Source organism: Kryptolebias marmoratus, linkage group LG21 (assembly GCF_001649575.2).
Source record: "Kryptolebias marmoratus isolate JLee-2015 linkage group LG21, ASM164957v2, whole genome shotgun sequence".
NCBI lineage: Eukaryota > Metazoa > Chordata > Actinopteri > Cyprinodontiformes > Rivulidae > Kryptolebias > Kryptolebias marmoratus.
In genome coordinates this window covers 12,670,612-12,691,548 of record NC_051450.1, presented here as the reverse complement: position 1 = coordinate 12,691,548, position 20,937 = coordinate 12,670,612, and the positions used below count along the sequence as shown (strand labels likewise).

General features: G+C 41.1%; 1 protein-coding gene across 2 annotated transcripts in view; it reads right to left on the bottom strand.

Annotated features, from left to right (window-relative positions):
• Positions 1-20,937, bottom strand: part of tmem108 (transmembrane protein 108) — a 47,652-nt gene that overhangs the window by 13,117 nt on the left and 13,598 nt on the right. For both annotated transcript variants that reach the window (XM_037973249.1, XM_017406290.3), the window contains one exon: positions 6,552-6,635. In XM_037973249.1, the coding sequence (XP_037829177.1) occupies positions 6,552-6,635 (84 nt within the window). The remainder of the gene's footprint in view (positions 1-6,551; positions 6,636-20,937) is intronic.

Sequence of the window (20,937 nt, the reverse complement as noted above, 5' to 3'; positions counted from 1 at the left end):
TAAATCATGGTGTAAAGCAGGATCCTGTGCACTGATCCAAGGAAAAGGCTTTGTCCCACCAATCACTCACCATTAGACTCAATGTCATGGGCCAGACGGGTGGTCACTCCATCCAAACTGACACTGCTGGAATGGTAGCAAACATATTTACTCTTAATGACGAATTTCTGTCTTACGTTTGGTTTCCACTTTCAAGCTATGGTAAAATTTTCTGAGCAACAGTATTGTTCAGGTGCAGTGAATCATGAACCTTCCAGCTTCATCAATCATGCTTAGGCTCTTTGTGTGGAGTATGCAGGCTATCAGTGCTTATGCACTTTCCCGGCAGCACGTTCAATCCTGAGGGGCGGCAACTCGCCGAGGAGGCTGGCATATTCATCTCTTTTTCCAAGGGTCACCCCATGCTGTATGCAGCTCTACCGTGCATTCCAAAAAATCTGTCTATAAAGCGAGTTTTTGGAGCTGGTTGTGCCGCATCATCAGTGAGCAACCAGCAGTGGCTCAGTTCAAACCGAAGGCTCTTCACGAAGCCAAAAATAGGAGCTGGAAACTCATCCATCAATGCGGTGGTGACGGTTCATCTTTGATTCTGCACTGCTACTGCTCTGTCATCCCCACTCAGCAGCATGGCAGAATAAAACATTACTGTAGGTGGAGGAAGCAAAATATAGATCCAGAGAGAGAATGTGGCCAAGGTGGCACGTCAGAGAGGAAAAACCCTAAACTGATATTCACTATTTGGTAAATTCAAAAAAAGTTAAAAAACAAAAACAACTGGACTTCTATTCTGTAGCTGAAGACGTTTCGCTTCTCATCCGAGAAGCTTTCTCAATTCAGAAATAGAGAGTGTGGAGTTGAGCTTTTAAAGCTGAGATGTGATGTAAGCTGGATTGCTTGCAAATTGTTCTCACTCTCCTAACAATGGAGGCTCGTTAGAATCCTTGTTTGTCTGACTCACTCTATTTCTGAATTGAGAAAGCTCCTCGGATGAGAAGCGAAACGTCTTCAGCTACAGAATGGAAGTCCAGTTGTTTTTGTTTTTTAACTTTTTTTGAATTTACCATGGCCTGGATGACTGAGAATCTACACCAGCATATTTCACTATTTGGTACAATAAATAAATAGAATACAAGATTGAAGTGAAGATATTGTTTAGGTTTTAGTCCACAGTCAGACATTAGCCTGAGAAAAAAAAGTGTTACAGTAAACAGAATTAAATGAAGTAGAAATGCACATTTCTTTTACTGTACTCGTATCATTTTAAAATACAGCACAAGACACATAACTATGAATGTTATTTTGTGCATTTACAGGTAGCTTTATTTGGATATAAAATAGCACAGGATCACACTGAACTTGAACAGCTGCATACTTGTTTATTTATTACTTATTTCTCTTAGGTTCATAACCAAAGGAAAGACTTTCTAGTTTCTAAACACTGATGTATTTACTGTTAAATGAGCTCTTACAGCGACGATAATATCCAGGGAAGAAATACTTTTGATGATAATTGCGCCTTTGTTAGCATAATTCTATAAAAACACAAACAAGAAAATGATTACTATAAATTCTTCCTCTAAAAACATAACCAGTAACACTCCTACTTTTAAGACGCTGAAAAAACATATTTTTTGTATGTTACAGAAACCTTAAATTACACCAAAATGCATTATCATTTTAGTCTATTTCCCCTTGAGGAAGATATAAACCCCATATCAGTACTTCAGCTGCTGTTTCCTCTGAATAATGTTAATAACTACAGGATTAGATGTAAATGCGAAACAACTAAATTACTGAACGTCAGTAATGTTTCATAATCTCATGGAAAATACATGCAGACCTGCTGGTTTAGAGGCGCGGGGCACTGAACTACAGGCGGTAATTAAAGATGTCCTTGTCAGCGCTCAGCCAACTCTCCCCGGACCGCATTTAGCCTCATTTATGCAGATCATAACCACTCCTCAATTTCAAAAAAAAAAAAACCTCTGTGGGAGACCCTACAAATCCTCTGGGACCAGAGGAGACGACTTTATCTACAGAGCTCATCAGAATATCAACGAGTCAATATCACATCGTACCAGCACCTGTGTGTGCCGCTTTGATACAAAAAAATAAATCCCTACCACACTTTTGAGGAACGGACGGCTGACAGGCCTAAACCAAAGTAGTCATGGACGTTAAATGCAGAGCTTTGTCGAAGGTAGTCGGAGCCTTTAAGTTAAAGCTCTGACAAGCAGAAACAGATCAGATCCGTCAGCTTGAAGCAGACAAAACCTTTTATCAGTAGGCTGACTGGAGACATGTCGGCAAAGTGCTCTAAAGATTGGATTATTAGATCTGAACAGCAGGCTGGTGGCCTCGGCTCACTTCAAATGACCCTTTACAATCTGAATCACGTTTTTTAAACACTAAGCTGCTACAATAGCATTGAAAGCATCCTAATGAGTCATGTTTCACCTCCTATTCCTGCTACGTTTGCTCCTCTTCTTTCCATGTGCCCACCTTTATGCCTTGTTGTTAGTCTTGATAATCATTTGCCAGCTTCTTCAGCCTGTCTCCCACCCGTTTGTTTCTTTATGCAATTAGGAGTCTATTGAACAAGTAATGATGAAGTACTGATTAAGTACTCAGTGATGATTCACTATGAGGCACCCTTCATTTGAAGTGACACTCAGTAATAATAACCGGTGAAGTGAAGAGACAGAACTTGGCAATAACATGATGTTATGTATAATTCCTTTGGTAATTATTGCTGAAGTGATGAATGAGGCGTTTCAAGTTTTGTGCTTTTCATCAGCTGGTTCAGAATGATCAGGGCCCAGTCACAGGCCGAGTATGATTAATCGGCCTGTTGGAATAATTTACAGATATTCATAAACTAATCATTACCTAATGACTCAGTAATATAGTATTCTCCAGTCAGTCCTTAAGTGATAGTTCAGCTCTTTTGAAGCCTGGTTGGAAAAGAAAAACCTATTACCTATTGAGGAGAGCTCTCTAAATGACCTTAGTTTGGAGAAATAGCTATTAATACTGACTTAAATGATGAGCTAATGGCTGGTCTTAGTGGGACAAAAACCCAAAGTGGGTTGCTGTCATCTTAAGACAACACTTAAGACAACTGCTGCCGCCACAAGTCACATTTCTGAGACTGAAATTATTTTAAGGTGGCAGCAATTTGGTCTTTGCCCAGCTTGGACTAGACCAGTGGTGTCCAATCCTGGTCCTGGAGGGCCTCCATCCTGCATGTTTTAGTTGTTTCTCTGCTTTGCTGCTAAAACAGAAAAGACAGTGGCCCTCCAGGACCAGGATTAGACACCACTGGACGAGTTGTTAGTTAAGGTCATTTAAACATATATCCACAACAGGTAAGATATTAACTATTCATAACCTTTCTACAGAACTCTCAAAAGATCTGAATTATAACTTCAGGTGACAGAGCCTTTTAACTTACATCTAAAATACTTTTTTTTTTTTTAATAATTAGGTTTGATTGCAATAAGGTCAGCTGTATTTCAGTCAAGTTCAAGTACAGAAATAGAAGCTTCTTGAGTTCATCTTGGTGGAAAGACTGCACATTGTCATCTTGACAGAGGCACAAACACCTCCTGGGTGTGTCCCACTCTGGGTAGATTGTCTGTCCCGTGGGTGGACACGGAAAGCTTGGGGCACATCCTGTGGACATCTGGGACCGCTGAAGTGGGCTGGGATGGGCGTGGTGACAGAAAGGCGGAGCGGGAGGGGGACGCTCTACAGATGTAAGCCCGGAGATAAGAGGCAACATTTCTGGAACAGGATAATTGGCTTCCTGTTAGAATGCTTTAGGAACTGTTTGTCAGGTTACAGCAGCTTTGAACGTGTTTATCTGGGAATCAGAATGCAAAAACAAGATCAACAAAGAGTCCTGGCGGTGTTTACTCGGGGAGCGATTTCGCTGCCGTCACAGCAGCAATGGCTCTGGCAGGAAGGACAAACATTAAACAGGAAGTTGTCTGGAATCTGGGCTGCAGTTACACTTGGATAGGACTCCCTGCTTATGAAGAATTTGGTAATGGAAACATTAAAGAGACCAAAAACTCTCTCAGGATTTCTTAAGCCTTCCATCTTTACTGAAACAATTCAAGTTATTTTTAATATTTAAAGAGCTGAAATAAAACCCCTGTGAACGGGAGACGTTTGAAAGCAACTGCGTGTTTGTCACACGTGAAGGTTTCTTTGATTTTTCCAGATGTACCGACACGGTTAAACTCAGTTAGAAGAGACGTAATGCAAAAGACAGGTGGACAAATTGCAGAAATGTACCCCACTGACACAAGACATGATACACAATCATGTTGCAGTCCCATCTGCAGCCTGAGGATGTGCAGTCACATAGTCCCCCTACAGGTGAGCCACCAGTGGGAGAAAAATGTCTCTACTCTGCACAGAAACAGAGGTCTCAGGTGGGCCTTTCAGCTCCAGGTAATCTAAAAAGAAAAACCTAATGAATGGTGATGTGCCTGAGAAACCTGGGCCAAAGATGGACTTTCAGCTGGAAGAAAACGAGAATTATGGTTTCAAAGTGAAGATTTAGTTGGAAAACCAATATGGCTGTAATATTAACTTCATATAAAGCTAATCCACAGTTTTAACTCAGACTTTCTGTTTTCAGATGGAACTTCTGCAGCGTGACTTCGCTTCACCTCTGCAGCAGCTTAAAGCTCTCAGCTCACAGCTGTCCGGGTTTATTGTCTCGGAGGGATTGAGGCAGATTTGTCAGAGACAGCCCGCGGCTCTTCTGCCCCGAGGACTTGTTCGGCGGTGAATACCAGATACCGTCAGCCCGTCCAGCTCACCGTCCTGGAGCGTGGCGGCTCTCGGTCTGACCTCCATGTTCCATATTCATGTGACATTCTTCGCTGGTAGCCTGCCAGAGGTTTCGCGCGCCTCGTCCTCGACGCTCGTGAATTTTAAAAGCGGCACAGACCTGACAAGCAGTGAGAGGATGTAGGAGTGAACGCATCGTATACAAAGTCTACAAACCGCAGGGCCCTGGAGGTGCTTTTTATGAGTCACCAGAAACACAAAAAGTGTTCACATGAAGCCTGACTATTATGACTTTTTTTATTATTAACTAAAGGGCTAACACTCAAACACATGCGTGCACAAACACAGACACAGGTAATTATCTTTCTGCCTTTGCCTTCAGTGGCAGACGATAAAGTTCCCAAAGTATATATATAGAAATTCAAGAGAACTTTATTTTGCTCATAGATGTCTAAATGTCAAAAGTATTTCTGACCTCAATCAATAAACTACAATAAAGGCAGCTTGATTCTTGACATCACAATCACAAGAAAAGCCATTTTGACTAAAACAAGAAGCGTTCAGACATTTTAGCGTCCTCTATGGCAGTGTTTGCGGTGCGTAAGTTATGCTTTGGTTCCACTTGGAGTATTTCATCTGTCTGGTTTACTTGCAGCAGAACATTCATCCAATCACCTGCTGAGTACTTTTAAAATTACACTTCCTTTTCCAAAGGGAAGGATTTCCCAGATGGCTCTTTGCAATAAATCACATCGGCGCGTCAGGTCGCTCTTAAAAGGCAACAGCATGAAGTGACGCAAAAGCGTTAACCACGAGAACCAGGTTTTATTGTGACCATCATTTCGTCAACATGCCTTACTTTTTTGTCACAATTGAGGAAGGTTAAGAGACTTAAGGAATAAAAGGTTTCAGTGGCCCGAATGCATTCTGAAAAATAAAAACCTAAACTGGAGAACTAAAACTGCTTCTCTTTAAATTCACAAGTTTGTGACCTTTTCACAAAGGGCAGCGGTGTCATCGCCGGCGCTGGACATGCAATCCTGGTAAATGGCAAAGGAGGAATTTTTTGCTTTCTATATTACTGTCAAGAAATCTTTATAAATGCCATTCGTCAGGGGGTTTATTTCTGTTTGGAGCGTTCTGTCATCCGACACCCTAATGAGCGTATTTTCTCCTAATTCTGAAACTGTTTTCCTTTGTTCATCCTGCTTGTTTTGCTTCCTGTCTTTTAGTTTTCCCCCCCCCCCTCTCAGATTCTTGTCATTCCAGCCTTTTGTTACCACCACTATTATATTCATTATTTCCTTTGGATTTTGTGTCTTTGTACCAGTCTTTGCAGGCATCCTGCCTGCAGCACTCTTTTTTTAGTTAAGTATTTCAGCAGTAAGAAGCCAGGCTTGAATATATGAAATTACCTTAGGCTTAATGAAATCCCATATGGAGAGAATCACAACTATGAGAAAACTAGTTCCTAAAGTCAATCATTGCTTTACTCACAAATTTGACTCGTAGCACATTTAAACTACTTAAACAATGTTTAATTGAATATATGTACTGCTGTAGAAACAGAGTATTTAAAAACTGAATGGATGATAGGTAGACCTCATGCTAAAGTCTAAACTAACAGTGTTTTCCCTCTTATATGAACGAGTATACTACCTGGCCATCTTTATAATTGCCTAAGAAGCCTGGTCAGTGTTGGACCCCACCCCCAACCAGTCCCCCAACCCCTGGCCTTTACTCACTCAGCAGCTGGCAGCGCAGGACCTGGAGTCTTGTCTTCATGGTATCATGTGATCCGGCTCCTCCTCCACAGTGCTCATGGTTCTCTAACCGAAAAAAAAAAAAAAAAGACATAAAAGATGAAACTTTGCGCTCGGACATCAAAGTCAAATATGACGCCCTGTGATCATATCTGGACAGGTTTTAGCAGAACAGACACAGAAAAAACAAGTCTCACATCAGATAAGACGACTTGTGAAAAGTTTCATTTAAAAAAGGAGAACTGTGGAGTCAAATGGCCTCAAATCAGAACCGTCAAAGGTTGGGCGGCGAACGCTCCGAGCCAACCACTGCATTTTTATCAGGAAGCACCGATGGCTGCAAACAAGCACTTATAACAAATATATATGATGATACACGCTCTGACCTGAGCGTCTCTTATTCTACGTGTGTGAATAATCTGCTGTGAATGTCTCTCTCTCTAGGACAAGAACTTCAGTTGCAGACAGGCTTGTCTTTTCAGTGGGAGACGTGTGAGGGTGAACAACAAAAGCTCCATGTACTGATCTTTTCAGAAGGCACTTCGTCTCGTAAATGCAACAAAGACGCAACACGCCACTGAGTCACCCTGTTTAGAAACCGACAATGTGGCAACCTTTTAATGGCTTCAAATATGTCTAGAAATTAATGCGACGGCAAGCACAGGTTATTTGCTAACAGCTGAAACTAATATTCAGTAAGGAAGAACAGCCAAAACAAAATAAAAACCACAACTGCATTTGACAACGCAAGAGAACACAAACAAAACAAAATTACATTTTCCAAATCAGAACATAAAGCAATAAATCACGAACGCCGAAATCTGTTACTGAGGTATGTTTTCTGATTTATATTGTGTTTTGGTTCAATTTTTAACTCTTCACATTAAGGTTGCTGCATTGGAATTACAGTTTAGCAAACATAAAAATGAATTATGGGTTAAACAATTATAAATCCCTACATCATTTGAAAGCAACTGAGAAACAAAATTTTTCTAATAGTTTAAACTACAATATAAAGCATAATTATAAAAGACAATAGATGGTGACTTTTAAAAGTCAATATGAGTCACAGAACCATGATAAGGCAGCTATTATATAAACCAGTTAAGACCATAAAGCATCACAAACTCTTACGTTGCCAACACAAAGACTAGCGATGTAACAATCAGCATCTTTTGTTAAGTTGGCTGTTCACACTTGTAATCTAATTCCATCTTGAGCAATCGGATTACATTAGGATACATTTAAATAGAGGTGTGAACATCCTCGAAATGCATCGAAGATGTCTTCCCTCCATGTTCGAACGTGTTCTGGACCCATTAAATCTGCATACGTTTGGTAGTCTGAACATAATCTGTTCGAAGCCAGGCTGTGGGACCTACTGCTGAACTGACATGACCCACACAAGCAGCAGGATTTTTATGTCAAGCCCTAGACATCTGATTCAGATTGCCTCACGCAACCCTAAACCTCCATTCATCACTTTATCTCAGCCGGACCAGCATTTTTTCTATTCTGGACACACAGTGTTGCAAACCTTTGCTCTGCATCCTTCAATAAACTCTCCTAGTTTGTCTCTTCTGCTAGGGGTAAAAAAATAATAACCTTTTAATTAAAGGTCTACCAAAAGTCTTTGAAACAAAAATGTCAGGTTTTAATCCACTCGTATTTTCATAATCAAAGTGGATTACTAGAACGCAGTGTGGCGCGTTTCTCTTTAGTTTGTTCTGATTGTTTTTAGAGCTGATTGGACCCGCTGTAGTCATCGTAAGCTATAATGGTCTGTCAATTTCAGTCTGAGCAACGTTAAGTCACATTATATTCACCTTATCAAACACAGAGCTGATATTAAATTCAGTAAAGCTGTGTAAAATAGCTGACAGCTGTCAGAACACTTTGGCTGTAGTGAAAGTCTTCAGTGCTCTGACACTTAGATCTGTGAAGTCAGTAATCATTGTGTGCACCTTTATTTCTCTTAAATTATATTTGTTAGGTAATTAAAGAATATCAAGAGATAACTATACTACAAATATGCAACTCAAATGGCTCTGAACCGTGATAACAGCCCTCTGTGTAATGGGGGGGGGGGCATGGAGGTAGTTGGAGTGAGGACAGAGGACGCAGAAGACAGAGCTACCTCTGTCTTCTGAGGGATGGAGGAGGATGACTCGCTGTGAAGACCACTGAAAAAGGGAACAAAGATAGAAAAAGAAAACGACTAATTTCTCTAATTTCAGCAACGTTTTGTTGTTTTGAGTAATAATTATGTGATTCATAAAGAGCACATTTCCAAGTTTATATTTAATTTCTTCACTTGTGCTTCCCTTTAAAAATAATTGATTTAACTGCAATATTTAATATCAAAGTTAGGACTAAATCAAATCTAAAGTGGGTTTGTTTCATCCCAAAACAACTCAGATCGTAATTTTTTTACTGTAGTCCATGGAAACATTATGCTATAAATTTTTTTACACCTCTTTCAGTTTCACTTTACACAGATATTCCAGCAGAAACATTATATTCTGGTGTCCCTGAGTGCTAAAGCTAGCTGCTGCTGCTGCTATTTGTGTTAGCAAATAACCACAATATTTTATGTAAGCAACACCGTGATGCAAAACTAACAGAGGTGCAAAGGATTATAAAATAGTGTTCACATATATATTTAACGATTAAAGGTAAGGGACTGCATGAACACTTTTAAATGCCGCAAAAGCTTCATGCAAAAAGTGAAAAGGAAGGACTAGTGTGTGTGTCTGTGGCCAAATGCAGACCAAGCACTGCAATGTGAATGTAACTAAAACTGTATGAAATTAGGCAAAAATACAGGGAACAATTATTCATTTCAACCTTTCAATAACCAAAAATGAAAACAGTCCAAGATGCACTTTCCAAAATGTTGCCTTATTCTTCAACTAGAGAGGGGAAAAAAAAAAGTTGCATGGCAACTGGCATGCACAGACGACAGCAATCGCCATGGCAACCCTAATGGTACATTACAGTAAATTCAGATTCATTCACAAGGACGTTTTGGGGCTCAAACCGAAATAGGGGGNAATGGGAGGAGACTGAATTAGAAATCCAGTCACAATCTGCCTGTCAGGTGAATTCAGACGTTTTGTGTTTGTGGTTCTGCTGACAGGTCCCGGTCCTTGTAGCTCATGGGCCGCTGTTCTGAGTAGTGTGTCTGCAGGGGGGGGGGTGCAGACTGGAGGCCACTGCCAAGGTCACTCGAGACGACAGAAAGAAATAAGCCTGTCACTCGATTTGCTCTGCGGGGCCACCAGCTACAGGGACAACAATGCTTTTAATTTTGGACTTCCCTCGATTCTGCTGTCATGTATCAGAGAGCGGGGTGGGGGGTGGGGTGGGGGGTCGTGGTAACAGGCTGGCTGTTTGCCCATAGTGGCTGCAGCCGGAGAGCCTTTCCATAACTGGAGATGAGGAGGAGGAGGAGGAGGAGGAGGAGGAGGGCTAGGGGGGAGTGTGGGAGTTGATGATGACGGTGTGAACCACAGTGTTGTGCTCTCACAGTCAACTGATAACTGGAGCTCCGATAACAACTCCTCGAAGTGATGCTTCTCCTTCCCCTCCTCCGGTTCGGATGCTCCACTCCCATGCTTTGGTTTGTCTTTGTGTTACAAACTGTAGGGAGCCTTCAGGCTGCTTCTGCCCGAGGAGCAAAATAAGGACAGGTGTGAACGCTGCCCCTTGGAGGTAATTGGACAGAAACAAGCTGCAAAACTACAGAAATGAAATAAAAGACCTAAAAACAGGCAAATGAATCTGCATGTATTTCTTTTAATTAAATACCTCCACTTTTCATGCCAGAGTTTTAAACTGAGATTAAGAAAATACGAGGCTATATCTGCTTTTGTTAAATCTCAAAATTAATGTTTTGCATGACCTTGCACAATCAGCATAACCACACCAAAGTTTAGCTCAATATCTGCAAAATTGACTGAGTTATAGCCATTTTTGTGCTGGCTAAGGAAGATTAGCTGTGGCAGCCATCTTGAATTGGAGTAACTCCAAAAGTAAATCAGTTGTAGATGTACATTCAGGGATTACTTTAGGAGAGTTTTATTCAAATCTGTCCATCTGGTTCATGCTAACATTCAGGCTAACATACACAGGCAAAACCATTATTGGCTGCCTTCTGCCCTTTAACGGCAGGGGGTAAAAATGTTCTTTTCTGTGCAGCTACAAAGCCGGTGCAGCATTTATTACGATAAACACCCCGCTTGGTGTGATCTAAGACAGTTTAGCTCCATTTCTCAGCCCTGCCCTTCCCCATCGACACAGGGGACGTGCACTCTCAGAGGGTGTCCACGTCTCCTTTGATGTCGTTTTATCCTTTGATGGAAATCGGCCCACGCTTCCTGATAGTGCAGGGCCTGCGGTCTCTTTCAGTCTGTGCACTTCCTGAGCTAGAGTCACAACGACGCCCCGGCCCGGTGCAGACTGTGACTCTGAAGTGAAAGTTTGCACCTAAGAATGTTGGTGAATTTGCAAAACTGCTCAGGGCCCACTGCATGAGACTGAGCCCTGCTGTGAACAAGAATAATTATTCAAGCGCAGAGTCTGCTGCTGACCCGAGCGGCTTAGATAACTTAATTATTCAGCCAGGAAACACACAACAACTGAATGATTGCAAGTATTGATCAGATGCAACAACAGGCTCAAACTAAAGCAAGCAGCCAGGGCTAGAAGCGTGTTTCCAGGTTATCTTTCTAAACTTTCTATCCCCAAAGGAAGCATTATAACCAAGTCACTGCGCGGCACCGCATATCTGAGTCAGCCGAGGCTCAGGATGGTAAACCTGACAGAAAGAGAGGCGACTGCTGTGTCACGGAGGCTGGCAGAGGCTGTGCGGGTTATCAATCAGCACACTCACCTCCCATTCAGGTCCTCCTCGCAACACACCGACACACCGGCCATTAAAAGAACATTAGGCTCCCGGTTTAACCTCCCTCTCTCCGTCACAAGGCTAAATAACAAAACACGGTCGCATCACGACTTTCAAATTAAAGCTTTATCTTACAAAATCACACTATTCAGAGCACTGGTTTCCAAACCTTTAAGATTCAAACCCACAAAAAAAAACAGCAACAGGAACCTGCAGTCATGACTATTGCTGGATGAAACAGAAATAACCCTTGTTTGACGGCCGAGCCAATTAAACAACATAACATTCTCACAGAGAGAGGACAATTTTAGTAAATTATCTCAAGTTATTTCTTTCATTATCTCTAGAAAACAAAGCAAGAACCACTCATTTTACTGTATCTTAAGAGAACATGTCGTTATTTCAAGAAACAAAAGACTAATTTCTCCAGATGACACGATAAAACTAGCCTGGTTATCTCAACAATACAACTTGTGATCTAAAGATAATTACAGAAATAATAACTGCAGGTAGAAATATACTCAACTTGCAAACAGCTTCAATACATTTAAAACTATTTGTATCTGTTGACAATTACTGTTTATAACCCATTGAATAAATTACACTGAAACTTGGCGATTCATGATCATTTAAAGAATTTATTTGGACTTTTCAAGGTTATCTCAAGACATCCTGACCCCAGCTTTGGGAAACACTGTTTGTTTATTCATTCTCAGAACTGAAGCTTTTTAAAACATGAATCCACCCAGACTTTAAAGTTTCCAATCAGTCAGTATCTAATCAACACTGCTGTAAGAATGCTGTAAGAAAAACACCTCTTCCGAGCGCTACAAATTGAACATCTTTGCTTAAAACTTTGGCGTTAACTACTTCAAGGTTTGACTAAAAGAGCTATAACCCTATCATTTCTCAACATCTTGGTTTAATTGAAAGGCAGCGGGCGATATGCATTCCTTCAAGGAAAGCTGGGTCATCAATTACAAAAGAGATTTCAGATAACTGTCACCCACTTCAACCTGCTTATGTAAACGGGAGAAATAAATAACTCGGACTTGAGGAACGCCTGCAGAGTTATGGTCAAATATCTCAGATTCCAGGAGCATTCAGATTGATTTCTGTGCTCCGTGAGCAAACTGTCAGCTTAGATCCACATCTTAGCTTTATTCCCCACAGGTTAACATATTGTAAATGTCAGTACTGAAAACTCAGGGCAGTGCAGCGTTAAACACGACGCATTCGTCAATAGTTATTGACAGAAAAAGGCGGCACAACATATCTGTAGCTGCATGTTTTCTTAGATGTTAAAGGAAGTCTTTTATAGTTTGCGTCTTTATTTTACTTTAACGCCTCATCTAGATGCAAAAGGACACAGAATATCACTGTAACCCTTTCTTGACAACGTGACTTCGTAGCAGATATATGAAGGAAGGAAGAGAGTTCGAAACTTGTTCAGTTAAAAAAAACAACTCAAGCCCCTGAGATCGGGTCAGCTAAGTAAGAAAAAAGCAGCAGTACTGACCTCTTTATTAACTCAGAAACAAAACCAATGACCACAGCTGTACGAGCACATGACAGAAACAGACATGGAGACGGATCACATTCAGCTGGATTGTCTGCCCGTTCGTGCAGCTGCTCGAGTCCATTTCCACGCAGAACATTTACCATCATAAGCTTCCCGTGCACATCAGGACTGTGTTAAATCTCCTGTAACAGAATTATGCCAAATATCAGCTCCGTCAGGACAAATCCAACGTCAGCACTCGGGTCCTTCAGGATCCGTACAGGTCAAGAGCAAAAGCAAGTCAAGATGTTTAAAGTCTACAGGCAGTCAAGTGGAAAGGAAATCAAGGCTCACATCAGTGGAGAAGACGTTAAATTTCCTCTTTTTTTGCAAAATGGGCCGAACTCAAGTTCAAGACTAGAGTTTTAGCAAAAGAGAAAAATTGTAATTTAGACTAAGACTCGTACGTCAACTCTGAAATTTTGACAGCCTAAAATGGAAACTTTACCCACAGTAATCAAATCGAATCAAATTTAATCAAAAAAGTGGATTCTGGAGTCCTTACTTTGTCTCAAAAAGCTCCCCTTTTTCGGCAAAAATTGTTTTTAAAAATCACAGGTTTATGCAGGGTTTTTAAAATGCTACCACATGGAAACAGAAAGGAACAGGAAAAGATGGTGTTTAACACCCCCACGAGCTGTTTGAAGCACAGCCTTTGATTAGAATAATTTTGTGAGAAAAACAGTTTGTTTTTGTCTGAACGGAGGGAGTCTTACACAGCTGTTAGTCATGAAGAGAGACTTTTAACATCGATCCATCTTGTCTTCGTGATGAGTTGGTGGCCATGACAGACATTGTCAGTGTCCCGTTTTAGAGTAATAGGCGGCAACTGATGACGTATAGGACTTCTGAAGGGGAATATTTTACTGTTTAGGATTTCAAATTAAGGGTCAAGTGAACACTTGAAACCTAAAGGGGGTTAGAGTGTTGTTAATTGTTTATAAAAAGCTGGATTCACCAAGTTACTTTGGTAGTCCTGACTGCAGCATAGCTGTTTAAAAAGTGAATAATCTCCCTGATGTTAAACTAATGTTATTAACAGCCAAAAGTCAATAAATACTTCCTATTACTGGACTGAATGTCGACTAAAAAGGTTTTTTCCACTGTGGCAAAGCCTCATGTCTGGTGCTGTGGTTCTCACTCACATCACGTCTGTGTTTGGGTTTTGCACGTTTTGACTCCCAAAGAAATCTCCACATCAGTCCAAGTAATTACCTTCTAATTGCCAAGACAAGTCTCAAGCCATTTATTTAAGAAGTTCTGTTCTTTGGTGCTTTGTGAAGTTTCACATCTGAGGTTTTCAAAATGTCTAATCTCCCTCAAATCATTTAAGATCATGCGCCGTCATTTTGTTCACGTTTATACAAGCTGAGTTTTGTCGAGTGCAAACATATATGGTTTTTACACAATGGGAGTCAGACTAAGGGTGTTCTGCATCGCTGCATCAGAGCATAAGAGCCAGCCGAAGGCCAGACTGAAAGATTCAGGTAGGTTGTGTAACACGCACACACACCTCAGGTCTGGCACACTGACAGGAAACAGGGCTCCTGGGAATAACCTGGGACTTGTTTTGTCACCAGAACGAGGACAGAGAATAAAAACGAAGCGCTGGGAATGATTGAGAGAGATGCTGCGACCGGTGTTGATGTCAGAGCTGACAGACAGCGGCACGTTAAAAGACATGTTTCTGGAGATGTCGCCGTGTTTCCACTCACAAATGACCTTAGATACATATCTCTGACGAACAGAAGCCTCGTTTGGTGCATTTAAAGCGGGTTTTATAAAGGTTAGATGCATATAAGTAACAAAAAACTGAGCAGTAACTTAATCATGGGTGGTTCATTCATGAGGGCGATTGGGGGACACGCCACAAAAACAAAAACTTTTTTTTTCTCTATCTTATTCGTGCTTTAATTTTTTTTTTATCGCATTTTATGCCATAATTTCTGATTTGTAGTGCCTTTTTAAACGTTTTGTTGTTAGACTTCGTCACTATTTTCTAATTTATAACAGTATTTTCTTAAGAACTAAATAGCGTGTTCTAGAAATGTTATGTTTTTAGGTGTTATTCCGTTTCTTGCACATCGGGACTATCGTGCGCCATGCAGGCCCTCCTGACTGGATTAGTTTTTAGACGGCGCCCAGAGAGTCACGTACCTGGTGACTCTCACCTGCAAATCTCTGCGCAGCCTTTCTTTCTTTTCTCCTGAGAGTTTATGACAGAGACGGAGGCGACATTGGGATGCAGCGCGCCCTCGCTCGCTGTCTGACTCGTAAATATCCCTCCCTCCTTCCCCATCTTCCACTCCCTCCATCTCTTCCCTTCTCTTCCTCCGGATGCGACCCTCTGACTGAGTGAACGGCTGCTGCAGCAGAGAGCAGCTCACTGGTGATGAAGAGCGACGTGAAACTACAATGTGGCACGTCTCACAATAAACCTCGTCCCAACCAGAAACCCAATCTAAAAATAGCATTGCTCCAAAGTAGATTCATTTAGTGAAGAAGGGTTTTGTGCATTTTATTTTCTGATCACTCACAAGAAAATGGCTAAAAATATAATAATAGGAAAGCATTTTCCATCCTAACAGGTCCTGAATATAAATATATTTTTTAATCATAAAAAAGATAATAAGAAAAGGCATCTGAATAAATTAAAAATCTCTTTTCTTTGGATGGTTTAGCCTTTGATACTTTATAAGAGTTGCATGATATATCATTTTTTCTTCGAAATTCTGGCTTAACTGGGATCATGTGAAGAAAAAGTGCTGATTTCTACCTACAAAAAGAAAGCGAGATAATGGGTCAACAGAAGAATGAGAAGAACTAAATAATCGTAGCCTTTTCCACTGCACTTTTTTATTTCAAATCTAAAAACACATCAAGAAAATAAACATCTGATCTGAGATTAATCTTTACTTGTAATCACAGAGACCGAACCTCTCAAAGCTGCTTCATACAGCTGAACTTGCCAAGAGTGAGGTTGATATGTAAAGTACCTCTATTCCACTTTGCCACATTGATTATCTGACCAGCGCCGCTCAATAAGGCCACAGAAACGGATAACAAGCACGTAATCCTCCATGTAACACCAGGCAGAGATCGCCACTTAGACCAGGAAAAAATAAGGCCGAACGAGCTTCGATGAAGTATGTGACCTAATAAATCAAAGGTTTATTTAAATATATATCACCCATTACCTTTCATGTTACTTTTAAACTGGAAAAGTACAAGTTTGGGATGATTCTCAGCTGCTACCACATCAAACTTTAGCTCAGTATCTGTAAAGTAGACCAAGTTAGATCGCCTATCTTTTCGCCCTTTGGCGGCGGGTAAAATTCTCCGCACACTCCTTTACTATTATTGCACTTGTGAAGCGTGACTAAAGGAGATGTTTTCTTTTTCCGAGCTGACGCAGACTCAACTCGTTTTGTTTCACTGCAGCTCCTGATTTGATTCCTGCAGGCTCAGAGTTTGCCGAGTGTCAGCCAGATGATGAATCGGCGTTCTCCGAGCTGAGGATGACGGATCAACTTTGTAGATATTTCACAGCTTTCTTTGATTCCCTCAAGTTGAAAAGTGTCAGATAAGCAGTTCTCGATGCTCTGTAAAATTCCACCCTGGGAAACAGCCCTGAGCTGCAGAACTCCACGTCCCATCTGCCTCTGCTGCCTCCATGCATTAAATCACTCGGAGCTAAGGGTATGTTACCATAATGTGAAAGCTTCAGGTAAGTGAAGTAAAAGCCAAGAAATGTACATTAGTATTTAAATCTGCAGGTAGCTGATAGATTGTTTTAAGTGGATAGAATTATGTGAAGTTGGAACATCCATCCATCTACTTTACCTGCTTCTACTTTCCGGGTCGTACGGAGCTGGTGACTGTCCAGGGTGTACCACATAGAGACAGACAACAATTCATGCTCTCACTCACACCCAGGGACAATTCAGAGTTACCAATTAACCTAACACGCACTCAGACAACCTTCTCGCTAGGAGGCGAAAGCTCTAACCACCGCCCCACCGTGCTGCTCGCAGCGAAAAATATCAACAATCAAGCGCCAATGACCTCGTTGACCCAATCTGGGACCTGTGTGTGGTCCTGTTCTCCCCAGTCCTCCCAGATTATTTAGAATGAAGGAGTTCCCTTTGATCTGCTCAACACTGTCATTTTTTGCCGAGACCATCAGCAGTGATGACAGGGGAAAAAAGGCCCCCTTTTTTTAAACTTTTGTTTGCACTCTCTGGTTTTCTTTGTTAACAGAATGACGCTTTGGTAGTTGTTGCATGTTCACATGTACCCTAAAACACTAAATCTGTCACCACATTAAAAAATTCTGTCACCCCTGTGTTTCCAGGTGGATGTTTTTGTCATGTAAGCTTATTTCCAACAAACAGACAAACACAAGAGCTTACACTGACAGGTTTGTTTTGTTTTTTTTTCTAATTATTTCAATGACTCATTAGTCAGAAGTGGACTCCAGGGACATTTTAGATGTTTCTTTAAGATCACTAATAGAAGAAGAATGCATATTTTATGACAAAAAGGTCTGATGATATGAAAGTCATTGTATTGTAAGTTATCAACATGTTTTCTTGCTTGAGCAGGAAAAGTCTGCAAGAAGGAAAACGTCCCGACTACACTGCGTTTCGGAGTGAGTCATCCTGCCAACTTCAGCTCACAAACAGCCAAACTGTGAATATAACTGGAGAAAAAGTGTAGCTACGTGTCAAAACATAAAAACATGTCAAGCTAAAAGGCCCATTCATCATCTATTGCTTTAAAATCAAAAGCCTGACTTAAAAGCAGAGTGATATAAGGAAGCATCTAATATTCCTCGGTTTGAATCTTCTGACCTCTGAAGCTGCTCTGACAGTAAACGGACAGATTTATTATTTCTTTAAAGCAGATTTTTAGCTCCTTGTCCCCCCTTCTTACGTGGAACTCTACCAGCATTTTTGAACTCTGTTATTTTAGCAGTCAGAGAGCAGAACAACTTTCTGATTGGCATTGCAAATTCGCAGGGTTGGATGTGTCTGTGGGCGGAGGTTAGCCCTACATCAGATTTTTTTTTGTTGTTGTTACAGCAGTAAAAAGGTTGTCCTCGGCCTGACAGCCCATCTGCAGCAGGTCGAACACTTATAACACCCCGCTGTGTGTCAGTGCTGGTGATGACAAACCGGATTCGTTTTGGGGACAAACGAGCAGAAAGAGCAGGAGACCGAGCGCCTAATCACAGTGTTCAACAGGGCTGAGAGCAGATTTTCGTACAGCTTTTTTTGCTCCAGAGGCTGAACACAAAATTAGTTGAATTTTAGATGAGCATTTGTATAAAACATTAATATTAATTTTAGTATTAAATTATGCAAGCTGCACCGGCGTAAAACGCTGTTTGGATATGCGCCCACAAACCTTTACCCTAAATATGTTGCCCTTTTTCCCAGCTTCTGGATTCAGACCACAGGAAAACAAGGGAATACACAAGAATAAAAGTATAATCATCAAAAACAGGTTAAATTAGCTTTGAATTAAGACCAGAAAAAGAACAGAAAAAAATTGTGAATTTCCGAGGAGCAACATAGATTTCTTGCCCACCTCCGAAGGCGAGAACGATGATGTTTTTGCTCTTGTCTGTGTGTGCGTTCTGTTGTGTTAGCAAAATATCTAATGAACCACTGGGCGAACTCTCTCAGAAAGTAATCACTGGACCTTTATCCACAACTGTTACCATTTGTAGTCCTTCAAATTCAAGATGGCCGCCACAGCTAATCAACTTTAACAAACACAAAAACGGCTCTAACTTAGTTTTACAGATACTGAGCTGCTGAGGTAGTAGCAGAGAGTCATCCTCAACGCATACTCTGAGTGCCAACAAATATGGCAAAATCTCATAATATACTGAATGTGACTTTTTATGATGTCATTTTTAAAGTTTGACCCAAACGGCTATAATTTTGTCCCTTCTCAACAAAGGAGGATTTTAGTTTAAATCTCTGGCATGAGAGGCTGTGAACGATATGAATTTCTTCAAGGAATGCTAGGCCTTTAATGACGCTCTTATTTTTCAAGCCCGTAGTTGGCAACCTCCGCTCCAATCGCATTACTGTTTTCCACTCCGATTGCCAGAGCAGAGGGTATTTTGAGCTCTGGATATTTAATAAAAGCAAACGCTCCTCCTGAGACGTTAAACTGAGGCAGACAAGCAAACATCGAGGTAAAATAACACGACACAGCAGCGGCGCTGGAACGCCAAGGGAGCCGTCAGACAATACCTATCCTCCTGCTTCCCAGCAGAAATCCCTGCGACCCTCTTACACCAGGCAGGTAAATTGCTAAAGAAAGTCACTAAATCACAGCGAGCAATAACACCGGCGCGGGCCTTGGTATAAACTTTTTGGCTGAAGCTCTATTAGTGCACTGCAGCACACTGCTGCAACATTAAACTGAAGGGGGACCGTTTGTCAAAGTGCTTCCCACCGGAGGAAACAGACTGAACTCAGGTGCCCTCTCATCCAGACGAGCTCCAGCGAATGAAAAGGAAGTTGAAGCATATGAAGAAATGACAGTTTTCAAGCCTGCAGCTGGGTGTCTGACTGATAGACATCATCGAAGGTGTCACGCATGAACATGAAAGCAATCTGATGCGCTTTAAAGGCTGCTGCGAAATCATAAACCAGCATTTTCCACCGCCTGGGATTGGACCAGTCCCGTTCTAGGTTTCACTAAATCCAAACGCTTTAGTCATTGAGAGAGAGAAAGAAAAAAAAACCCTTCTTAATCCCTTTAAATCAACCTAACAGGGCGGAACATTATTTCAACATACTAGGTGGAGAAAAACAAAAGAGTATTTCAAAGGAGTGTGTAATGGCTGTTTGAGGACTCATGGCACTCAAAATGACTGGCAACCCTGCCGCTGGCCAAAGTGACTCGACAGTAAAATACTGCTAAATTTCACCGCAAGGTTCATTAAAACAATTGTGCTGAGTTTTGTGTTAATTACACAGATTGTGAAACGGCAAAATAGCCTGCAATCAAGAGGTAGTGTAGCTGATTGTGAATGACTGCAAGGACTCAACTTATGAACATTTTTATTTTCATTTTCTTTTATGAAGCACGAGGAAATATTTTACCTGTGAAGTAATCAAATGCCCAGGACTTCAACCGGTTGTTTGTAAGTTTTATTCACTGACTGAGTCCTCACCCCTAGATTAGGCTCAGTGGGACGTGAGGGTCGGAGACGAGTTTGTGAACGGCGTCTGGACCCCATCTGGAATCTTTTCTCGATTTAGTTTTTAAGACAAAGTGTGAGAAACATGAGACAACTTTGGTTGGTTTCATAGGTTTGGCTGTTTATGACATCAAAACGTGACTGATCGGAGACGAAAAAGAGAATAAATTGTCAAAATGAGACATAATTAAGACTGTGACTCGACTGGGACAAAAGCAATTTGCAGGAATGTCATACAAATGTCGCAGTTCTTTCCTAAGTACCAATTCGGCTGAATTCCAAGTGAAAATTGACGAATTTTGTCGCAATTTTGAGTCCAACTAGTTGCCAACAGGCGTAGCTCAATGAGCATAAAACGCCCCTCAAATGGAGGACAAAGGTCCAGATCCAGACCCCAATAAAGTCTCATCAGGATCAATCTTTTTTTTTTTTTTTAATCTGTGCACATTTTCTGTTTTAAGTGGCTCAACTTTTCTAGCCTTTATTGTGAATTTCACAGCCAGACAAGTTCAAGCCTGAAAAAAAACCACGAGTAACTAAAAAAAAAAATTATATGTATATCACTAAAAAGAAAAACTAAGAGGAAAATAGAGGCTTTCATTCAGTCTCATATTGAAACAGAATAAAATCTAATATCTTGAGCATCTTTTACTATCGAGTCTAAGTGCAAATAAAG